Here is a 24,744-nt window from a genome sequence, read left to right as displayed (position 1 = left end):
GCCCTTGCTTGATTTAGATAGCATTATATTGGGATTGCTTATTTTGGGAGGTAAGGTGGGTGGAGGGTATCTGTGCTTGTACAGCTAAAAATGCTAAGTGGTTGACTTTAAAGTTGATCTATTGTTTTATTTTACTAACACACACACACACACACAAGAGAATGAGTCATCTGGATTTGCCCATGTTTCCCACAAGAACCTATTTTACAAGTAGGACAAAGTCTTCTTTTCAATGTTTATTGCACAACAAAAAGTTCCCCTTGAAGTCTGATGAAAGCCAAATGCCAAGGCTAAAACCACAGCCTTGCCTTTGGTTCATGGCAGGGGGTGGGGGGTAGCTGACTTTCTGGGATCACCTCCCCAGGGGTAGCCTCGACAAATTCCTGCACTAAGCTCTGAAAAAAGCAAGTTTGCCTTCAGGGCTTTCTGCCTTCCATTATTACACCTTCTGCTGCTTGGAGAGCACACAATGGACACCCTGTGCCCACACTGGCCCTACAGGCTGGAATCATCCACTCTGTGACTCACTTGTCTCTCTGAACCAATATAGCTAACTTTTAGCCCTTTTCTCTGTCCCTTTCCAAAATAGCAGTGCTTATCCTCAGGGCCCTGCTCTCAACAATCTTACAAACTCTCTCACACTGAATCATTGATCAGCAGTGAGTTTCATGTTTAGGTTTGTTTCTTTTTATAGTCCTTAGCCCATTCTGGAATCTCTACTGAATTAACTGATGATTCCTATACATTGTTCTTGTAAAGGCAGCAAGTAAATTAAATCTAATTATTAATTTGCTTTGTTGTGACTTTTTTTAATTTCAAAAAGTAAAATTCTTTGTGATTAGTTATACATACACTATTTTTGAAATTATTTTCTGTTGTAGTTTATTACAAGATATTGACTATAGTACTATACAGTAAACCCTGTGCTATACAGCAAACCTTTATTGCTTGTTGCATATCTGTTTTTTAAAATTAGAAATCTAGCATTCTGTTCATACTAAGTCAAACAAGTAGAATCAAAATGCAATTTTTTTTTTTTAGTTAGGCAAAAATTTGTAAGGTTTCTAAAATATATATATTATACATATTATTTATATATATGTATACAAGAGCTTTTCTACTATGTTTGATAAAGGCTTGCTAGAGAAGATGTAGAAATTGGAAAATATAAACTAAATGAAATGACAGCTCGGATGAGTTTCATGTTTTTATTTGCTCCCCACCACCCCCTTTTCAAGTAGGAGACATAATGCCTTCCCAGAATGAAACATCTCTTTATGTTAGAATGTGGGGTATTTTGGAATGACAAGGCTGCTCAGTTCTCTGATCTCAGTCTCATTTCACAAATCTGGACTACTGGACAATCTGTTTTTTCTTCCTGGAATGTTTTCTCTCTGAACTTTTCCTACCTGGCAAAACTACCAGTAGTTGCTCATAACTCTTTCAAATTCGATCTCCATCCAGAAAGCCTTCCAGACTCTCTAGAACTGTGTTAACACACAGTCATGTGAAGACCCTGAGCCCCTGGAAAGTGACTACTGCAAGGTAATATGTGCTAACACACACAGTAGATGTATGAGACTTAGTATACAAAAAACAAGTAAAATGGTTCATAGATTTTCACACCGATTACATGTTTAAATACATTTTGGATATACTGGATGAAGGAAAACATAGTATTGAATTAATTTCATTTGTTTCTTTTCACTTCTTTTTGAGGTGCCTATTAAAAAATTTAAGTCCCATATACGGCTCATGTTTGCAGCTTACATTTTATTTCTATTGGATAGTGCTGCCAGAGTCTAGACCATTGGTTTTGAAATCACAGGGGGAGCTGGAGAATGCAACTGATCTGTGAGTTTCTGTCTGAAAATTTGTGAATGGCAATTTGGAGTGAAATAATTTAGGTTTCTGATGTGTCAGTAACATAGTCAAGAATAATCAACAAACAAGCGGTTACTAGCAGTCACCAGTAGAGGGGTGGAGGGGCAATATAGGGGAGTGGGACGTAAAAACTATTGGGTGTAAGATAGGCTCAATGAGGTACTGTACAACATGTGGAATATAGCCAATATTTCATAGTAATATAAATTGAGTGCAACCTTTAAAACTGTAAGAAAAATAAAATTAAAAAGTAATAAATAAGCAAGATAAAAATAAAAGAATAATCAACGAAGAATGAGTATATTAGGTCTTTGTGGTTACATACAACAGCATTAATCTTCCATTAATTTTGCTGAAATACCCATTTCTTCCCTTTCCATCTCTAACTCTGGGGACAAAGGAAAACAGCGTGACAGTGTGTATGCACGCGTGCTAAGTCACTTCAGTTGTGTCTGACTCTGTGTGACCCTACAGACTGAAGCCCGCCAGGCTCTTCTGTCCCTGGCATTCTCCAGGTAAGAATACTGGAGTGGGTTGCCAGGCCTTTCCCCAGGGGATCTTCCCAGCCCAGCGACTGAACCCACATCTGTCCCCTGCATTTGCAGGTGGGTTCTTTATCATTAGAGCCACCTGAGGACAGTGTGTGTAGAGTCTTATTTTTTCAGTTGACTAGCCCCTGGACTGAGCAAACAAAATGTAATATGCTCACAGCAGAATAAAGAAAAAACAATGAAGAAAAATGAGGACAGTCTCTGAGACCTCTGGGACAATATTTGAATTATAGGGGCCCAGAAAAAGAAGAGAAAGAGAAAGAGTCTGGGAAGATATTTGAAGGATTATAGTTGAAAAGTTCCCTACCATGGGAAAGGAAATAGCTACCACATCCAGGAAGCACAGAGAGTCCCACACATGATAAACCCAACACATGGAAACATGTATTAATTAACTAACAAAAATTAAATACAAAGAAAAATATTAAAAATCAGCAAGGGAAAAGCAACAAATAACACACAAGGGAATCCCCGTAAGGTTATCAGCTGATTTTTCTCTAGACTTTTAGAGGCCAAAAGGGAGTAGCAGGATATATTTAAAGTGATGGAAGGGAAAAACCTAACAAAGGTTACTCTACCCAGCAAAGGTCTCATTCAGATTGAATACAGAAATCAAAAGCTTTACAGACAAGCAAGCTAAGAGAATTCAGCATCACCAAACCAGCTTTACAACAAATGCTAAAGAAATTTCTCTAGGCAGGAAACAAAACAGAATAAAAAGACCTATAAGAAAAACCCCAAACAATTAAGAAAATGGTATAGGAACAGATGCATCAATAACTACCTTAATGTAAATGGATTGAATGCTCTAGCCAAAAGACACAGACTGAATAGATACAAAAATAAGATCTGTATATATGCTGTCTGGGGCTTCCCTGGTAGCTCAGAATCTGCCTGCAATGCCAAAGTCTGTAGTTCAATTCTTGAGTAGGGAAGATACCCTAGAGAAGGGATAAGCTACCCACTCCAGTATCCTTGGGCTTCCCTGGTGGCTCAAATGTAAAGAATCTGCTTGCAATGCAGGAGACCTGGGTTCAGTCCCTGGGTTGGGAAGATACCCTGGAAGAGGGCATGGCAACCACTCCAGTATCCTTGCCTGGAGAATTGCATGGACAGAGGAGCCTGGTGGGTACAGTCCATGGGGTCACAAAGATTTGGACAGGACTGAGCAACAGCTTCCCTGGTGGCTCAGATGGTAAAGCGTCTGCCTGCAGTGTGGGAGACCTGAGTTCGATCCCTGGGTCAGGAAGATCCCCTGGAGAAGGAAATGGCAACCCACTCCAATTCTCTTCCCTGGAAAATTCCATGGATGGAGGAGCCTGGTAGGCCACAGTCCATGGGGTTGCAAAGAGTTGGACACGACTGAGCGACTTCATGCATGAGCAACTAAGCACAGCACAGCATATACGCTATCTACAAAAGACTCATTTCAGATCCAGAGACACACGCAGACTGAAAGCGAGGTGGGTAGAATAAGATATTCCATGCAAATGAAAATCAAAAGAAAGCTGTAGAAGTAATACTCATGTCAGACAAAATAGACTTTAAAATAAAGACTATTACAAGCGATATGAAAGGACACGACATAATGATCAAGGGATCAATCTAAGAAGAAGACATAACAAATGTATATGTTTATGCACTCAACAAAGGAGCATCTTAATACATAAGGCAAATGCTAACAGCCATAAAAGTGGACGTTGACAGCAATAAAATAATAGCAGGGGATTTTAACACTCCACTCACACCAATGGATAGATCATTCAAACCGAAAATTAATGAGGAAACACAAGCCTTAAATGACACATTAGACCAGATAGAGTTAGTTGACATCTATAGGACATTCCATTTGAAAGCAGCAAAATACACTTTCTTCTCAAGTGCACACAGAACACTCTCCAGGATAGATCATACCTTGGGTCACAAATCAGCCTTGGTAAGTTTAAGAAAACTGAAATCATGTCAAGCATCTTTTCTGACTGCTCTGAGATCAGAAATCAATTGCAGTGAAAAAAAAACTGTAAAAAACACAAACACATGTAGGCTAAATGATACGTTACTAAATAACCAAGAGATCACTGAAAAAATCAAAGAGGAAATAAAAAAATTCCTAGAAACAAAAGACAATGAACATATGATGACCCCACAACTATGGGATGTAGCAAAAGAAGTTCTAAGAGGGAAGTTTATAGCAATACACTCCTACTTCAAGAAACAAAGAAAATCTCACATAAACTAACCTTACACCTAAACCAACTAGAAAAAGAAGAATATACAAAACCCAAAGTTAGTAGAAGGAAAGAAATCATAAAGATCAGAGCAGAAATAAATGAAATAAAAATGAAGAAAACAAGAGCAAAAATCAATGAGAATGAATGCTGGTTCTTTAGCCAGACTCATCAAAAAAAAAAAAAAAAAAAGGAGAGGACTCAAGTCAAAATTAGAAATGAGAAAGAAGTCTCAACTGACACTGCAGAAATACAAAGGATCATAAGGGACTACTACAAGCAACTATATGCCAATAAAATGGACAACCTGGAAGAAACAGACAAATTCTTAGAAAAATATAGCCTTTGAGGACTGAACCAGGAAGAAACAGAAAATATGAAAAGACTGTTCACAAGTAATGAAATTGAAACTGTGATTCAAGATCTTCCAACAAATAAAAGTCCAGGACCAGGTGGTTTCACAGGCAAATTCTAGCAAACATTTAGAGAAGAGATAACACCTATCCTTCTCAAACTCTTTTTAAAAACTGCAAAGGGAGGAATACTTCCAAGCACATTCTATGAGGTCACCATCACCCTGATGTCTTTGTCTCTCTGACAAGAGATTTCGCAAAGAAGAGAAAATGACAGGCCAATATAAATGATGACCTTAGATGTAAAAATCCTCAACAAAATACTAGCAATCCAGATCCAACAACATACTAAAAGAATCGTACACTATGATCAAGTGGAATTTATCCCAGGCATGTATGAATTGTTTAATATATGTGAATCAATAGGATAGAACACACTAATAAACTGAAGAATAAAAACCATGTGATCATCTCAATAGATGCAGAAAAAGCTTTTGACAAAATTCAACATCCATTTGTGATAGAAAAAAAAAACCAAACATAATAAAGGCCTTATATGACAAACTCACAGCTAACATTCTCAATGGTGAAAAACTGAAAGCATTTCCTTTAAGATCAGGAACACTTCATTATTCAACATAGTTTTGAAAGTCCTAGCTAGGGCAATCAGAGAAATAAAGAAATAAATGAATCCAAATTGGAACAGAAGTAGAACTGTCACTGTTTGCAGATTACATGATATTATTCATAGAAAACCCTAAAGACACCATCAGAAAACTACAAGATTTAATCAATGAATTTAGTAAAATTGTAGGATACAAAATTAATGCACAGAAATCTCTTGCATTCCTACATGCTTACAATGAAAGATAAGAAAGAGAAATTAAGGAAACAACCTCTTTTATCATTACAACAAAAAGAATAAAATACCTATGAATAAATTTACCTAAAGAGGCAAAAGACCTGTACTCAGAAAACTGTAAGACACTGATAAAAGAAATCAAAGAAAACACAACAGATGGAGAGAGAAACCATGTTCTTGGTCTGGAACAATCAATATTGTGGAAGTGTCTGTACTACCCAAAGCAATCTATAGGTTCAATGTAATCCCTATCAAATTTCAATGGCGTTTTTCACAGAATCAGAACAAAAAAATTTTACAATTTGTATGGAAACACAGAACACCATGAATAGCCAAAGCAATCTTGAGAAAGAAAAATGGAGCTAGAGGAATAAGGCTCTTTACTTCAGACAGTACTACAAAGCTACATTGATTAAGACAGTATGGTACTGGCACAAAAACAGAAATATAGATCAGTGGAATAGGATAGAAAGTCCAGAGATAAAGACATACTCCTATGGTCACCTAATCTACGACAAAGGAGGCTAGAATATACAATGGAAAAAAACCAGTCTCTTCAATAAGTGGTGCTGGGAAAATAGTTCAGCTATACGTAAAAGAATTAAATTAGAATACTCCATAATACAATATACAAAAATAAACTCAAAATGGATTAAAGACCTAAATGTAAGGCCAGACACTATAAAACTCTTAGAATGAAAACACAGGCAGAACATTCTTTAACATACATCACAGCAAGATATCTTTTGACCTACCTCCTACAGTAATGAAAATAAAAACAAAAGTAAACAAATGGCACCTAATTAAACCTAAAAGCTTTTGCATAGCAAAAGAAACCAGGAACAAGGCTATCAAACAACTCTCAGAATGGGAAAAAAATATTTGCAAATGAAGCAACTGAAAAGGAATTAATCTCCAAAATATATGAACAGCTCATTTAGCTTAAAAAACAAAAAATCCCAATTTAAAAATGGATAGAAGACCAAAATAGATATTTCTCCAAAGAAAACATACAGATGGCCAACAAACATGAAAAGATGTTCAATATCAGTACTTATTCGGTTCAGTTCAGTTCAGTTCAGTGCTCAGTCATGTCCGACTCTTTGCGACCCCACGAACTGCAACATGCCAGGCCTCCCTGTCCATCACCAACTCCTGGAGTTCACCCAAACTCACATCCACTGAGTCGGTGATGCCATCCAACCATCTCATCCTCTGTCATCCCCTTCTCCTCCTGCCCCCAATCCCTCCCAGCATCAGGGTCTTTTCCGATGAGTCAACTCTTCACATGAGGTGGCCAAAGTATTGGAGTTTCCGCTTTAGCATCAGAGAAATGCAAATCAAAACTACAATGAGGTATCACCTCACACAGGTCAGAATGGCTATCATCAAAAAATCTACAAACAATAAATGCTGGAGAGGGTGTGGAGAAAAAGGAACCCTCTTGCACTGATGGTGGGAATGTAAACTGCTACAGTCACTATGGAAACAGTATGGAGGTACCTTAAGAAACTAAAAATAGAACTTCCATATGACCCAGCAATCCCACCACTGGGCAAAGAAAATCATGATTCAAAAGGATATCTGCACCTCAGTGTTATTACAGCACTATATATAGTAGCCAGGACATAGAATCAACCTAAATGCCCATTACTAGAGAATGGATAAAGAAGATGTGGTACACATATAAATGGACTATTACTCAGCCATAAAAATGAACAAAATTATATCATTTGAAGATATGGCTGGACAAAGAGACTGTCATACAGAGTGAAGTCAGAACAACACATTGTATATTAATGCATGTATGTGAAATCTAGAAAAATGGTATAAATGATCTTATTTGCAAAAGAGAAATAGAGACACAGACATAGAGAACAAATGTATGGACACCAAGTGGGGGAAGTGGTGGATGGGATGAATTTGCAGATTGGGATTAACATATATATATTGCTATGTGTAAAACAGACAATGAATGAGAACCTACTGTATAGCTCAGGGAATCTACTCGGTGCTCTGTGGTGACCTAAATGGGAAGGAAATCCAAAAAAGAGGGGACATATGGCTGATTCACTTTGCTGTACAGCCGAAACTGACACAGCATTGTAAAGCAACTATATCCCAATAATAAATAAATAAAAGTAATGTTCCTATATGAAGTAAACCTTCTCTCTGTGGCCAGGAGGACCATAGATAATAGGATACCAAGATGTACTGGGAAAGTGCACTGAGATGGTTGTTAGACTGCTAGCCTGACTCCTCCAGCAACATAAGCCTCAATGAAAGTGGAAGGTGAATGTCTCTTTGCAATCCACAATGCCACACCAAATCAGAGAAGACAATTTGGGTTTTAAAACCATTACATGCCAATAAAAACAGAAACATAGATCAATGGAACAAGATAGAAAGCCCAGAAATAAACCATGCACCTATGGGCACCTTATCTTTGACAAAGGAAACAAGAATATACAGTGGGGCAAAGATAGTCTCTTCAAAAAGTGGTGTTGGGAGAACTGGATACATGAACTTTTACACGTATCCAACTACATGTAAAAGAATGAAATTAGAACACTTCCTAACACCATACACAAAGATAAACTCAAAATGGATTAAAGACCTAAATATAAGACCAGAAACTATAAAAACTCTTAGAAGAAAATATAGACAGAACCCTCTATGACATAAAACATAGCAAGCTCCTCTAGACCCACCTCCTAGAATACTGGAAATAAAAACAAAAATAAACAAGTGGGATCTAATTAAATTTAAAAGCTTTTTCACCACAAAGGAAACTATAAAGTGAAAGAAAGCCCTTAGAATGAGAGAAAATAATAGGAAATGAAACAACTGACAAAGGATTAATTTCCAAAATATATAAGTAGCTCATATAACTCAATACCAGAAAAACAAACAACCTAATCAAAAAGCAGGCAAAAGACATAAACAGACATTTCTCCAAAGAATACATACATATGCTTAATGAACTCATGAAAATATGTTCAATATTGTTTATTATTAGAGAAATGCAAATCAAAACTAAAAGGGATATCACCTCACACTAGTCAGAATGGCCATCATCAAAAAACCACAAACAACAAGGCTGGAAAAGGTGTGGAGAAAAGGGAACCCTCTTGCACTGCAGGTGGGAACATAAATTGATAAAGCCACTATGAAAACAGTATGGAGATTCCTTAAAAAACTAGGAATAAAACTACCATGCGTGTATTAATCACTCAGTCATGTCTGACTCTTTGTAACCCTTTGGACTGTAGCTCACCAGGCTCCTCTGACCATGGAAGTCTCCAAGCAAGAATACTAGAGTGGGAAGCCACTCTCTTTTTCAGGGGATCTTCTTGACCCAGAGATCAAACCCAGATCAGGCAGATTCTTTACCATCTGAGCCACCAGGGAAGCCCAAAACTACCATGCTGCTGCTGCTAAGTCGCTTCAGTCGTGTCCGACTCTGTGCGACCCCATGGACGGCAGCCCACCAGCCTCCCCCGTCCCTGCGATTCTCCAGGCAAGAACACTGGAGTGGGTTGCTATGTCCTTCTCCAATGCATGAAAGTGAAAAGTGAAAGCGTAGTTGCTCAGTCGTGTCCGACTAGTAGCAACCCCATGGACTGCAGCCTACCAGTCTCCTCCGTCCGTGGGATTTTCCAGGCAAGAGTACTGGAGTGGGAAGCCACTCTCTTTTTCAGGGAATCTTCTTGACTCAGAGATCAAACCCAGACCAGGCAGATTCTTTACCATCTGAGCCACCAGGGAAGCCCAAAACTACCATACAACCCAGCAATACTACTTCTAGGCATATACCCTGAGGAAACCAAAACTGAAAAAGACACATGCACCCCAACGTTCACTGCAGAACTATTTACAATAGCGAGGACATGGAAGCAAACTAGAGGTCCGTCAACAGATGAATGGATAAACAAGCTGTGGTACATATATACTATGGAATACTATTCCACCATAAAAAAGGAACACATCTGAGTTAGTTCTAATGAGGTGGATGAACCTAGACACTATTATACAGAGTGAAGTAAGTCAGAAAGAGAAAAACAAATATCATATATTAACACACATACATGGAAGCTAGAAAGATGGTACTGATGAACCTATTTGCAAGGCAGCAATGGAGATGCAGACATAAAGAACAGACTTACGAACACAGGCGGGGTTGCTGGGAGGAAGGAGTGGGTGAGATGAATGGAGACAGTAGCATGGAATCATAAATACTACCATATGTAAAATAGATACCCAAATTTGCTATATGACACAGGGAACTCAAACCAGGGCTCTGTAACAACCTAGAAGGGTGGGAAGTGGGAGGAGGTTCAAGATGGAGGGGACATATGTATATCTGATTCATGTTGATGTATGGCAGAAATGAAACCAACAGTGTAAAGCAATTATCTTTCAACCAAAAATAAACAAATTTTAAATAAACCATTATATGCCAAGACCATGTCTTTGTTGAAACTAGTAAACAGTCAGTGCTTATTAATTATTTATTATTAATATAGCCTTTCAGTAAAAGAGAATCAGTGGAACCACTACTCCAGCATGCTAATTAATTCTGTGTAAAAAGAAGGGCTAATCTCTACTTTAAAACATTGTGTTCAGTCGCTCAGTTGTGTCCGACTCTTTGCGACCTCATGGACTGTAGCTCTCCAGGCTCCTCTGTCCATGAGGATCTCCAGGCAAGAATACTGGAGTGGTTGCCAAGTCCTCCTCCAGGGATCTTCCTAACCCAGGGGTCAAACCCAGGTTTCCAGCATTGCAGGCAGATTCTTTACCATCTGAGCCACCAGGGAAGCCCAAGAATACTGGAATGGGTAGCCTATACCTTCTCCAGAGGATCTTCCCGACCCAGGAACTGATCCAGGGTCTTCGGCATTGCAGGTGGATTCTTTACCAGCTGAGCTACCAGAGAAGCCCACTTTAAAACATTAATCATGGAAAGTAAACTGAAATGTGGCCAGAAAAAAAAAAAAAAAAGAAATGCCTATCAATATTACTGGTTGGTAAAATTTGCCATCTGCATTTTATAAGGAGGAAACTGTGGCTTAGAAATTATGTGACTTGGCCAACATTTCAATTTTACATAATTAGTTTGTGATTGAGCCAAAATTCCAAAGTCATGTTTATGCCAGCGGGAAGAATTTGAATACAGACAAAAGGGGCAGATATCATGGAAAATTCACAGTATATATAGAAATGCACTTTACAATGACTTAGCCACTTGTCTCCACATATTCCAAGCTCATTATCCCTCAATTCAGAGATTACCCCCTCTTTGGGTCTCCTTGGATGAAAAAGAGCTCTCCTTTTCTTAATTTTCCAATATTCCTCATTCAGATCTGGACACACAGTGCTTTATTGTTAGCTTTTTATATGTACATGTCTGTCTCTCCAAATAGACTAGAGCTTGCTTATTTCGAATTCCCCACAGCGTCTTGCTGAGTGGGGGCTCAGTAGAACCTTCTTAGTTTATTAATTACTAGTCTGCTTGGCTTAGCTATTGATGGTTTGTGGTGTCTTTTTACAGTGTCTGAACACTACAGAAACAGTGGCTCTTGGTTCAGAGATACCGCATGTTCAACTAAGCTGCCAAGCCAGTATCAAATAGCATGATGCTGAACACAGACATACCTGTAAAATGCAACTCATGATATCAGATGCGATTTTTGCATGGGGAGCGTCTTCATCTTTCCCGGAGGGCCTCAGGTTGTGTTCCAAGCAGGAGTCCCAGAGCCCCACAAGGGCCTTTGCGTGCTTTTCAATTGATTCTGTCTCTCTGATGGCTGTTGTAATTCGTGTGATACAGATTTCAACCACTGCTTGGTCATTGTTATTGGTTTGGTAATCCTGTTTGAAAGAACAGCTTCATGTTAAATACTACTCTGGAAAATTACCCTTCAAAGAACCTACAAAATATGAGCTCAATCATATAGCAAATGGGTTTGCCACAATGTGGCTAACGGATAAGGTTGTAAAACCCAATAAAAGACCTTCTTCCTTGGCGATGAGAATCTTGTGGAAGAGGTAGATTTGCAAAAGTGCTAAAATGGAGCAGGTTTGATACACAGACAGGGAGCTTAATTATTCACTTGCAAGCAGGCTCAAATTTCATGCTATTTTAAAGTTGACTAAAGGTGAGGGTTTACTTTTGGCTCTGATATTTCAGCAACTTTTGTGAAATGTTTCAATTACCCTACAATTTCTCCTCACAAGCTTTCTCTTTCTATACACAACAGAACTCTTTTCAGCTCTCCCTTTTCAATTAAAATAACCACCAAATCCGTTAAAGTATTCCCCAACCAAATTTCCCTCTGTTCCCCTGTTTTAATTCTTCCTCAAATACCTAATCATCTTTATTGAGCAAAAATATGTTCTTATAAAACACCTAAAGGTGAAAACTAGGCCCATCACTTTAATTTGGAAGATTGGCCTGACTGTGAACTCTGCGTGGTGGATTAACTCTTACACTGTCACGTACGATCAGAGCCAGAAACTGATGGGGCTCTTCTGTCCAACTGCAAATTCCAGCTTGATCTTTTTCCTATCACAACTAATGCTGCAGTAAACATCTTAGGCATGAAACCGTCTCCATGATGTAGATTATGTATAGCCTAGATTCTTCAGAAATGGAAATTTCTGAGACAAAACTCAGGAACATTTTAAGGCTTGTGATACACACTGCCAAACTATTTTTCCAGAAAGGTCTTACTAATTTAAACTTCCATCAGCTGGGTGAAAGCAAGCTTTGCCCATTGTACCTTTGCAAGAACAGAGTATTTTTAATTTTTGGTAATATTATACCTGAAAAACAGTATCTCATTGCTGTTTTCCTTGGAATTTCTTGATCAGAAGGTCAAATATTTTCAACATGTTTATTTGCCATTTGTATTTCCTCCTTTGGGAATTGCCCACTGTACCCCATGTCTATTTTTCCTTAGATGACTTCATTTCTTTTTTTTTTTTTTGGCTCTTCTTTGGTGAAATAATATTTTTTCTACCAAGGATATTAAGTCAGCTTTTGACATACTGGTTGTGAATATGTTTCCATGTTACATTATTTTTAGGGTTTTTTTTGCTGCTATTTATTGACATGTTAAAGTTTTAGATAGCCAAATCTGTCAGTCTTTGGGACCTTTTTTTTCTTTTTTAACTGGAAATTTAAGTTGGTTAAATTATGTTTTTAAAAGATAATACACGAACATGATACAAAAATAAAAAAGATACAAAGAAAAGATTTTCAGTGAAAACTCTGTCTCCATCTCAGTTCCCTTTCCTGGGGAAACCATGCTCACCAGTTTCTCATATTTGACAAGAAAAGTCCAAGTTCATATAAATATCCATCTGTATTCACTCCTTTCTTTCTTTGTGATTCTTTTAATAGCTTTTTAAATTTCACATTTTATTTATTCATAGATTTAATAAAAATTTACCTGTATTTTTTCTACACTAAAAGAAAACTTAACAAAACACTTAATGTTTAGTATTTCAGAAATTAATCTTTTAACCATTCACTTAGCTCTTGAGTCTATCTGGCACTGATGGAAGTAAGATGTACATTTTCTACAAAGTAGCTAATCTAATTTTTCCATCATTTACTGAATAATTCATTTCCTAGTAACTGTCTTATGTACATATCAGGTTCTATTTCAGGGCTGTCTTTTCTGTTTGTTTGTTCAGTTTTTCAATTCTATAATACTAATTTTGTTATTTTCTTCATGTAAGTTCCACACATTTTTAAAAGGTGCTTCCTAGTATATTTTATGTCTCTATTGTTGCTGTAAACAAAATCTTTGTGTTTTCCTCATTAGAACTTTTAATGAATTATTGCTCATTATGTCAGCCTACATCATTTTTGTATTTATTTTTTGTTGCTTTTGCCCCTTACTAAGTATTTATTGTTCATAGGCTTGCCTCCATTAAAGCCACAGCAGTGTTACCTACACACAAACCTTGCTGTATAGCCCCCACTGAGGAGCTCCAGCCCTGGGTCCTTGGGGAGCTGAGGCCTGGCCATGCCGCTGGATGGCTCAGGATCCGTCAGTCTGGCCTGGTTCTCTATTCCTGCCAGCAGCTCCCCACCCTGACTTGGATTGCGCCAGTGGGTAAGGGAAGGGGAAGGACTGGTGGGAGGAATGCAGGTCAGGCTCTGGCCTCTCTCCACCAGCTGTCCTGGCTCTTCTATGGCAGCCCTGCTGCTGGGCTACACTGTAGGCTCCTGCCTGAGCTGAGAAACTGAGGGAAGCCACCAAGTCCTCCTCTGTCCCAACAGAAGGCGCTGTGAGTCCACCCCAACGCAGAAGGCACCATTCTGCCTCCCTTCTCGGAATAAGACTTCTGCTCCAGCTGCCAGGAAGCCATTTTGGGGGAAAATGGTCTCTCTTCTGGGCCTTAGAGCTCATTTCCTGCCTCTGGCAGTGGCCCATGTAAATGCAGCCCCTGCCACACTTCAGGTCTTGCTGAAGAGCCCGGGTGCCATGTACAGGTGGACACCCTGAGGCAAGTGAGTTCATGTGTAGCCACCAGCAAACTAGGAAACCGTGCAAGATGCGCCTTGGCCTGTGGGCTCCAGAACCACCTGAAGACACTGCTCTGCGTTCACCTCCTGTAATGAATATCCGCTCTCTTAGGCATAATTTGAATAAATGAAGTTATACTCCAAGGGTCCTCAAAAGCAAATATTATAACACCGTGTGGCTATTTCCAGGACTAGAAAGAATGAGGCTCTGATCTTGGGGCCACAGTGGCTGAGTCCAGGCAAGGGGAGGTTACATGTGCAGTAAGTTGTCTTGCACACTTACCTGAAGACCACAGATGCTGGGAGGCCTTCCACATTCCAGGTGAATTGAAGGAAAATGGGTACACAGGTTCAGGCCAGCACTGCTGTCCACTGCCTGCCCCTCTGCTCCCCACCACCTCATCCCAGACCACCAGGGCCTAGAAAGGTCATTGTGGAACCCTCACTACCTGCCAAGCATCCGGCTTCAGATCAGCAACCATCACTCTTGTCTGTTTCTCAGAAGTGACAGGCCTGGTGTGATTTGGGGGCTGAGCCAGAGAGCAGGGTTTTCTTCCAGAATCCACTTCCTTATGGCATCTGGAAGGTCTGGCGGACACAGCTCAGGTCAAGTCCTCTCCAGGTGGATTCTGAGGTTGGAAGAGGCTGGACCCCTGATGGGTGGCCCCTCACTCAGGCCATGTTACTGCTCAGTGCACAGTGAAGTCCTGCACACTCTCCTTCAGCGTACAGCAGGCGTCTGCCTTCGTCCGTTTCTCCAGCGCCACTCCTGCTGCAGCTCGGTCTGCGGCTCCCGTTGCTCGCAGGCCTGCAGCTGGTGCTGGGCCTTGTCCGGGAGGTCAAGTGCAGCCTCAGCTCGCTGCTTCCAGAGTAGGGTGCCACACAGCTGGCAGCTTGTACTGGATGTAGTCTCTGGCAGATGGCGGCATATAGGCCAAGAGGGTGAGTTCCAGAGGTAACGGCAGCCGCTCTGGCCCCTGCTCGGCTGCAGCCCGCTTCATCTTCCTGGCACCCAAGGGCTCCAGGAGGTCTGAGAAGGCGCTGCTGAGGCCAGGCTCCAGGCTACCCGAGGGGGACACAGGCAAAGCAGAGGTGCTGGGGCCTCTTGCACAGGTAGGCAGGTAACGCCAGGAGATAGAGGTGGGGAAGATGGAGCTATGGGCCCTTGGCCCTCAGAGCAGCACTTCCTGCCTCACCCAAGCCAGCTGACTTCAGCGGGGCCAGGTGGGTAACTGAGCCCCTTGGTCCTGCTTGTTTGGCACAACCTAGAGAAAGAAAATTACTGTGGGACTTCCCTCTGTCAGCCTGTAATATCCACTGATTCCCATCAATGCAAGCGGTTCTCCTCGAAGTGATCGGAGCAGAAGTAGATGTACTCGGATTCTGGGTCCCACAGGTGCTGAACCCTGGAGTCCAGCCCCTGGGAGTTGGCCAGCTGCAAGCCTTGCCTTGGGTTGTCCTGGGCAAACCTGTGGAAGAAGAAGGGTGGCTGTGCGTCTGGCGTGTCTCCCACGTGCAGCCTGAGTGAGCAGTGACAGGGCGTGGTTTCGCCGTAGCTCCACGTGGAAGTCTCAGGGGTGTGTGTCCTGTATTTATTTTGTACGGAGTTAGCTGTTCAGCTCGGAGAAGGCACTGGCAACCCACTCCAGTACTCTTGCCTGGAGAATCCCATGGCCAGAGGAGCCTGGTAGGCTGCAGTCCATGGGGTCGCTAAGAGTCGGACACGACTGAGCAACTTCACTTTCACTTTTCACTTTCATGCCTTGGAGAAGGAAATGGCAACCCACTCCAGTACCCTTGCCTGGAGAATCCCAGGGACGGTGGAGCCTGGTGGGCTGCCGTCTATGGGGTCGCACAGAATCGGACACAACTGAAGCGACTTAGCAGCAGCAGCAGCAACTGTTCAGCTCATCTTAATTATAATATTTTTTTCAGATCATTCTTTTCCATTTTCTAAAAATATTTCTGTATTGTATCTGTACCTTTTATATATCTCATGGCTTATTGTGTCAGAATTTCCTAAGCTATTACACATAGAAACAACAAAAGCAAGATTTCTGGTTTAGTTTCTGGTTTTAGTTCCTAATTTTTAATACAAAGTTTATGGCCAAAAGCAAGAGAATACTGTAAATGTTTTAAATCATATAGGATGCACCACTTTCTTTTTCTTTGAAAGTTTAAATATTTGTCTTAATTTTTTAAAATGTCCTCTCAAAAAAAAAAATAATAAATAAAATGTCCTCTCAGCATCTAAAGAGGTAACCAAACAGTTTTTTCCTTAGCTTGCTTATGGATGTGAAGTTTTATGTTATCATACAGAATGAAATTTCCAGATGTTCATCCATCACCACATTCCTAGAATGAACACCAGTTGGTTTGGTGGACTGTTTACTATATTTTCTTTTACCTTTTTCCTTTGTGGGTGAGTGTGTTCTTTTATTTTAATGCAGCAAAATTATTAGTATTACTTGTGCCAGAACCTATACAGCAAATAGGTACTTACAGAGTAAAATCATAGGAAAAAGTGGAATACTAGAGGGAAAATTAACGATGCTGACTTTTCAAAAAACCTCTACCACAACAGAAAAACCAAAACCATCCTTAAGGGTGAAAAATAATAGAGAACGCCTTTGGGCTAAAATCACTATCTTTGGCCATAACTATTCTTGTAAAAAGCAGTTATTTTAATGGCATCATTTTGAAACATAAAGCAACATCATATTGGTTATTTTATATAATAAAGGTAATATATACATAAAATCAGATGAAACAGAACCAAAACCATAGACAGAAGGAAGCCTATATTCCAACTGTAAATGCTAAGATGGTTAATATGATTAATTGTTTAACATTTTCTCTAACTCCAAGAAGAGGAGGAAATGGTGTACCATGTTGCTTTCAGAACATGTAATAGTATCTGGTACATAGTTGATGCTCAGTAAAGGTTCACTAATCTAATTTATTTATCTAATTCTAATTTATTTATCTAATTCCTAAAAAAATGAAGTTTAGTTGATCTATTATTGTGTTAGTTTCAGGTATACAGTATAGTGGTCCAGTATTTTTGCAGATTACATTCCATTATAGGTTATTATAAGTTAATAGGTATATTATATTAGCATATAATATAATGCTATATTCTAAATTCTTGTTGCTTATCTATTTTATATATAGTAATTTATATCTATTAATCCCATACCCTTGATTTGTCCCTGCCCTCTTCCCTCTCCACTTTGGTAACCACAGGTTTATTTTCTATGTCTGTGAGTTTGTTTCTGTCTTGTGTGTGTGTTCAGTCTCTCAGTTACGTCCAACTCTTTGCAACCCTTTGGACTGTGCCCTCCAGGCTCCTCTGTCCATGGGATTTTTCAGGTAAGAATACTGGAGTGGGTTGCCATTTCCTCCTCCAGGGGATCTTCTCGACCTAGGGATCAAACATGTGGCTCCTGTGTCTCCTTCACTGCAGGTGAATTCTTTATTGCTGAGCTATCAGGGAAGCCCTCTGTTTATATTTATGTTCATTTGTATTTTTTTTTTATTCCACATATAAGTGATATTATATAGTATTTGTAGGGTTTCCCTGGTGGCTCAGATGGTAAAGAATCTGCCTGAAATGCGGGAGACCTGGGTAAAGAATCCGTCTGCAGGATATATAAGAGACACGGGTTCAGTCCCTAAGATCCTCTGGAGAAGGGCATGGCAACCCATTCCAGTATTCTTGCCTGGAGAATCCCTATGGACAGAGAAGCCTGGCAGGCTTCTGGGGTCACAAAAGAGTTGGACATGACTGGGCAACTAAACACACATATTATTTGTATTTCTCTGTGTGACTTGTTTCACTTAGCATAATATTCTCATTGGTTTTAATTGAATAGGAAAGAAGATTTTGTTGGCACTAATTTTCAAAATTTAATTGTTTGAAAAAATTTATGGATCTTAATTTAAAATTTAATTTAAAAAAATGGGAAATAAGAAAAAAGTCTCCCATTTCCCCTGCTCATTATTCTTCAACAAAGTGCTGAGTTATTACTCTCTTGTATATCCTTCCAAAGATGTTATACATATATTTGAGTAAATGTAGGTATGTATGTATAGAAATGTATGATACACATATACACTCCCCCACTCCTTATTTTACACAAAAATGGTAGCATAATGGACATACACATCTGCCTCTTGCTCTTTCACCTCATACTGAATCTTGGAAATCTTTTCAAACATATAAAGAGTTTCCCCATTCAGTTTTATGGTAGGATAGTATTCCAATGTAAGGTTGTACCATTTGTTTTTATTGTTCAGTTGCTAAGTCATGTCCAACTCTTTGAGACCCCGTGGACTGTAGCCTGCCAGGCTCTTCTGTCCATGGAACTTCCCAGGCAAGAATACTGGAGTAGGTTGCCATTTCTTTCTCTAAGGGATCTTCCCGTCCCAGGGATCGAACCCACATCTGTGTCTCCTGCATTGGCAGGCAGATTCTCTATCACTGAGCCATCAGGGAAGCCTGAGGTTGTACCATAGTGTATTTAATTTGTCTCCTATTGATGACCATTTAGGCAGTTTCCAGTCTGGAATTATGAAAAATGTTGCATTGACTAACTTCATATGCAAGATACTTCACACTTACAGGAGCAATTGTATAGGACAAATCTCTATAAGTGGAAGTAGATTTGTGTCTTTTCATTACACTTCAGTTTCATTTTTTTCCCTGGTTGCTATATCATTACCATTACTATTACTTCTGCTGCTGTTGCTGTTGCTGCTGCTACTACTACACAGGAGATACAGAATCAGTTTGTATAGTTCTGAGAGAAAATTTCTGATGGTGTTTTTATTAAAATATTTTGACTAAGGGGTAACACATATCTATGATACTGAGTTTCCTATGTAACAACATAGCATGCCTCTCACCTGAAACTATCACAACATTGTTAATTGACTATACTATCACAACACTGTTAATTGACTATACCCCAATACAAAATAAAAAGTTAGAGAAAAAAGAACAAAGCATGCCTCTCTACTTTTCAAGTCCATTTTTGTGTTCCTCAATAAGATTTTAAAGGTTTCTTAATCTAGGGCATGCACATTTCTTAATGCAGATTATCTATATATGTAGATACTTTATTTATCTATTTGTTGGCACTCTAAATTGGTTCCTCTTCACCAGTATTTCCACTAATTATTATTATATAAAATCTATCAATTTCTGAACACAAATTTGATACCCTACCAATACACTGAATTCTTTTAACTGTTAAGAGTGTTTTAGTTGATTCTCTTGGATTTCCAGGTATGTTATTGTGTTATTTGCACAATATGGTAATCTTACTTCTTCCTTTTTAAACTTTGCTGCTAATTTTAACTTTTTATTAATTGCTTTGTCTATCATCTCTAGAAAAATGTAAAATAATTACATTACACTAGAATGTCTTGTATAGTTTCTGACTTTAGTGAAAATGCTCCTAGAATTTCTCTAGTAAGCATTTTACTAGATATTTTTTTTGGGGGGGTAAGATAGGTACATTTTATAATGTTAAGAAATTATCAATCTATTCCTATCTTATTAAATTTATCTTTTAATCAGAATGGATGGTGAATATCATTAAGTACCTTTTTAGAATTTATAGATATATCAAATTATTTTTGCCCTTAGATCTGTTAATATGACAGATCATAGAAACAAATATCTTAATGTCAGTTATATTCACATTCCTGGAATACATCCCATTGGATTCTGGGAAATTAATTTTTTAATGTGCTACTGGGTTTGATTTATTAATGTTTTATTAAAAGTTTCACATCAATATCTGAGGGATTGGTCTTTATCTTTGTGAAGTTTCATAACAACTTTATGACAATTTTGAAAAAAGATTTTGCTTATTTATAACCTTACTTAACTTGTTTTTACTTTCATGTATTATGGCCCAAGAGAAATGAATTAAAATTTCCTACAACTAATGTATCTTATCTGTGTTTCTTGCTGGTGTCTCCTAAAGTTTTTGTTTTATGAATATTGTTGCTACATAATTAGATGTGTAGATATTCTTAATCTTTATAATTTGTGAATCAAATCCTTTGTAGTAAAATTGCCTTTCTTATCTCATTTAATGTTTTTGGAATACATGTTTCCTTGGCTGATATAAATATCATGCTTTCTGTTTCTTTTGATTTGCATTTGCTTAGCATCATTTGCTTATTTTATTTTTATTTTAAAAAATTTTTACAGACTTTCACATTTATTTATATCAACTGAAGAGCTGTTAACTTGGCATAAAACAATTTAGTAGTCATTATTCAGTGCTTCTTAATAGCTGAATATATGCCTGGCATATAGGTTATACAAAAATAAGAAGATAGTACTTGATCATCATATGATTCCAAATCATTCTATCATAAACAACAATTTAAACATGGGGGGGGGATACATATAGAGTTCACATATACTCATTTGGGAAGAGAGGGCCTTGCTTTAGCAAATATGTGGACAAATTGCTTCTCAGAATTTTCAGCAAAGAGGATTAATTTTGACTAGGTGTTGATTTTCTATCAGAAAGTGCCATTTTATGTGACTTATTTGGTAATTTGTCATGGTACAAAAAGATAATAATAACCTCACTAGATTTGAATATGTGGTGTGGTTTTGCTGTAAACATAAAAAGGATTTGCTTTTATTTGAATTACTAACATATATTTTACTTAACCAAGTAAATTATTATTTATCAACTTTTTAGTTTCATATTTTCTAAATCATTTTATTAAATATATGTTTCTCATTTGCTAGATTTTGCCATGTGATCCCATCTAAAAATCTTTTTCTTATAAGAGTCAAATTTGACCATTTAGATGAAATGATAGGATAGATATATTTGGTTTTAATATGTCATATATTATTTTATACTATGATTTTGTTTTTTCTTAACTTTTGGAGTTCAGTTATTTTGCCAGAAAGTGGCACATCTTGGATTAGCTACAAACAAGGCCAGAAGGCACAAATAAGCTGTGTGAACAGGTGGCCCAGACCCCTATGTCATCTACTACTATAGAAATGACCTTACCCCCAGGACACACCAACAGTCCTATGGGAGGTTCCCTTATGATCTGCCAGAAGAGTAGGAAAATATCTGAACTTGGATTACTGATGGGTTGGCTCAGTATGTGGATACAAGTCAAAATTTGACTGCTGTTAAGAGTATAGACCTACTTAGAGGTGGCCCTTGAAAGAAAACAGTAAGAGAAAATTCTCCCAATGGACACAGTTTCAGGCTGTGTACTTGGTCATTAACTTTATATGGGAAAAGGAACGCAAAGGTAAGAGCTAAGAATCATAAGTGGTAGGAGATGTCTTGGCTGAATGGCCAAGGACCTGGAAGAAGGAAGATTGGGAGATCAGAGATAAGGAACACTGAGTTAGAAACATGTAGTTTGATACATAGGATTTGGCACAAAGTATAGAGATCTTTTTTATCCCATGTTAATGCCCATGAGAGCATTAACCACCAAAGAGGCACTAAAAACAAGCATATGGAATGGCTTAACCATACGACATCAGTTTTATCATAGCCACTACAGTGTGCTCCAATGGCTGCATGAATGGAGTAGCCTTGCTGTGAGGGCTATAAGCTAGCACCACCCAACAGCATAAGATCCTTCTCCCCAAGGTTGGTCTTGTTATTATTGTCATTGCTTAAGTGTGCAGTCTGCTAGCAACATAGGTCAATGCTGAGCTCCCAAAATGGCACTGTCCCTCGAGGAGGCCAATCAGTGATTTGGTGGCAATTTTTTTTTACCTCAGATCTTTCCACTCTGAAAAAGACATCAATCTGGGGTAGGATGCGGTGGGAGGGAAGAGGGAGGTTCAAGGGGGATCAGACATACATATACCTATGACTGATCCATGTTGATATATGGTAGAAGCCAACACAATAAAGCAATTATCCTCCAACTAAAAATAAATTTAAAAAGACGTCAATTTGTATCATGTAGAATTTACATGTAATCAGGGTTTGAGTTCGCCTTCCCTGCCCACAGATCTTAAGCCTCAATCACTGTTTAGGGGATCACAGAGTATGTGATCTGCTGACACAGGAGCCCATGAACATTATGTTTGACCAAAGAACCACTTTACAGCAAGGAGCTCCAGCAGTAGGCACATGATCATGGAATTCACCCTGGTGGCTCAGAGGTTAAAGCATCTGCCTGGAATGCTGGAGACCAGGGTTCGATCCCTGGGTCAGGAAGATCCCTGGAGAAGGAAATGGCAACCCAGAAGGAAATGGCAACCCACTCCAGTACTCTTGCCTGGAGAATCCCATGGAGGGAGGAGCCTGGTAGGCTACAGTCCATGGGGTCACAAAGAGCTGGACACGACTGAGCGACTTCACTTTTGCATATCATAACCTCTCCTCCTCTACTCTGAAACTGCTGGATTGATAGATCTATAGAACAAGCTTTTGACGGAGCAACTCAGCCAAATACTCTATAAGGATGGGCCACAATTCCCCAACGAGTAATATATATATACATACTAAAATGATGACTGTGTGGCATGGTGATAAATTCACTATAGGCAGAAGACACAGGGATTCCCAGGTGGCAGTAGCGGTAATGAACCCATCTGCCAATGTAGGAGACATAAGAGGTGTGGATTCAATCCCCGGGTTGAGAAGATCCCCTGGAGGAGAACATGGCAACCCACTCAAGTGTTCTTGCCTGGAGAATCCCATGGACAGAGGAGCCTCACCAGCCCCAGCCCCTGGGGTCGCACAGAGTCGGACATGACTGGAGCAACATAGCACGCACACACACCTGCAGAATACACAAGCCTGGGAACCCAGTCACTCCAGGCTTCCATGACAAGAGACCAGCAGAAAACAAAGGGAATCACCATCCTGGCGAAGGTAACTGACTACAGCATCAGGAGGAAGCTGGGTGGCTGCTGCACGATAGGGGCATCTATAGGCACTGCCTTGACCAACTTTGATGTAAATGGACAATGGAGCAGTCACAACCTGAGAAGGGCCTGGACACCAGGGTCTCAGATCCCTCAGGAAGAAGTATCTGAGCCACCCAACTAGGAAGCGGCTTAAGTCAGCAGAGGTGCTAGCTGAAGGTGAGGAAAATCTAGAATAGGTGATAGAGGAGGAAGACCATATTAATTTTCTTGTTGCTGCTGTAATAAATTGTCACATATTTAGAAGCTCAAGAATTTGTATTGACAAATTAATTTTCTTACAGTTCTGGAGGTAAAAAAGTTGCAAATGAGTCTTACTGGGCTAAAGCAGTGACAGTTCCCCCTTGGAGGCTCTGAGGAGAAAAATCCCCTTTTCTTTCTTCTACAGGTTATCTGAATTCCTTGACTCATGGCCTTCATGAGCCTCTGTCTTCAAAGTACATCACTTCAAACTCTGCTTGCCTGATTCTATCTCCTTCTTCTGCCTCTTTCTTGCTTCCCTATATGTATTACATCCTAGAATGTATTACATCCTAGAATGTATCTTCCCTAAAATGTATTACATCTGAAAAATCCCTTTTGCCATATGAGATAAAATTCACAGGTTCTGAGGTTTAGAATGTGGACATCTTTGTGCTCTGCTGTGCTCAGTCATGTCTGACTTTTTGTGGCCCCTTGGACTGTAGCCTGCCAGGCTCCTCTGTCCAGTGAAATTCTCCAGGCAAGAATACTGGAGTGGGTTGCCATTTCCTCTTCTAGGAGATCTTCCTGACTCAGGGATTGAACCTGTCTTCTGCATTGGCAGGTGGATTCTTTGCCATGGCCACCATCTGGAAAGACCGGAAGAACAATTATTCAGCCAGCACTGAGATGATGAGTACCAACTGCATCCTTGATACAAACTGGAGTGGTAGAGATCAGTCAGCATCTCCGAAAAGCTGTGTCCACATGGGATGAAACTATTACATAAAGCAAATGAATTCAAATGGTGCCGGGGTAGACTGTATTGAAGATTATGCTACATTGTCCAAATCTCCTGCTAGGACAAAGACACTCATTTTCTCAGCTGCTGGCTCATAGCCAAGTCTGTCTGCCAAAACTGTCCTTGGACAAAGGAAATGGGCTCACCCAAGATTTTGTTTCTCCCTTGGAATAGTCATTTTAAATCAGGTCCCTGGGACTCAGTTACAACAGAATTTATATAGATGACATTGAGAAACACAGCAAACCATGCCTAAACAATCATTTAACAATAAATAGCAAAGAGAATTTCACTTGGGTGAAACAAGCCTCAGTAAAAGTTAAAGATGCAATTTACTGAAAGTATATGACATATGTATGTGTCTGGGTTCATGAACACAAAGATCTAATCAATTC

At 39.3% G+C, this 24,744-nt stretch overlaps 1 protein-coding gene across 1 annotated transcript in view; it reads right to left on the bottom strand.

Moving 5' to 3' along the window:
- VEPH1 (ventricular zone expressed PH domain containing 1) overlaps positions 1–24,744 on the bottom strand; it is a 261,990-nt gene that overhangs the window by 219,535 nt on the left and 17,711 nt on the right. The window contains exon 2 of the mRNA XM_052641472.1: positions 11,534–11,749. Within this exon, the coding sequence (XP_052497432.1) occupies positions 11,534–11,749 (216 nt within the window). The remainder of the gene's footprint in view (positions 1–11,533; positions 11,750–24,744) is intronic.

Source organism: Budorcas taxicolor, chromosome 1 (assembly GCF_023091745.1).
Source record: "Budorcas taxicolor isolate Tak-1 chromosome 1, Takin1.1, whole genome shotgun sequence".
In the NCBI taxonomy this organism is placed as follows: domain Eukaryota; kingdom Metazoa; phylum Chordata; class Mammalia; order Artiodactyla; family Bovidae; genus Budorcas; species Budorcas taxicolor.
The sequence above is the reverse complement of the archived record's forward strand: the minus strand, read 5'-3'. Positions and strand labels throughout refer to the sequence as shown.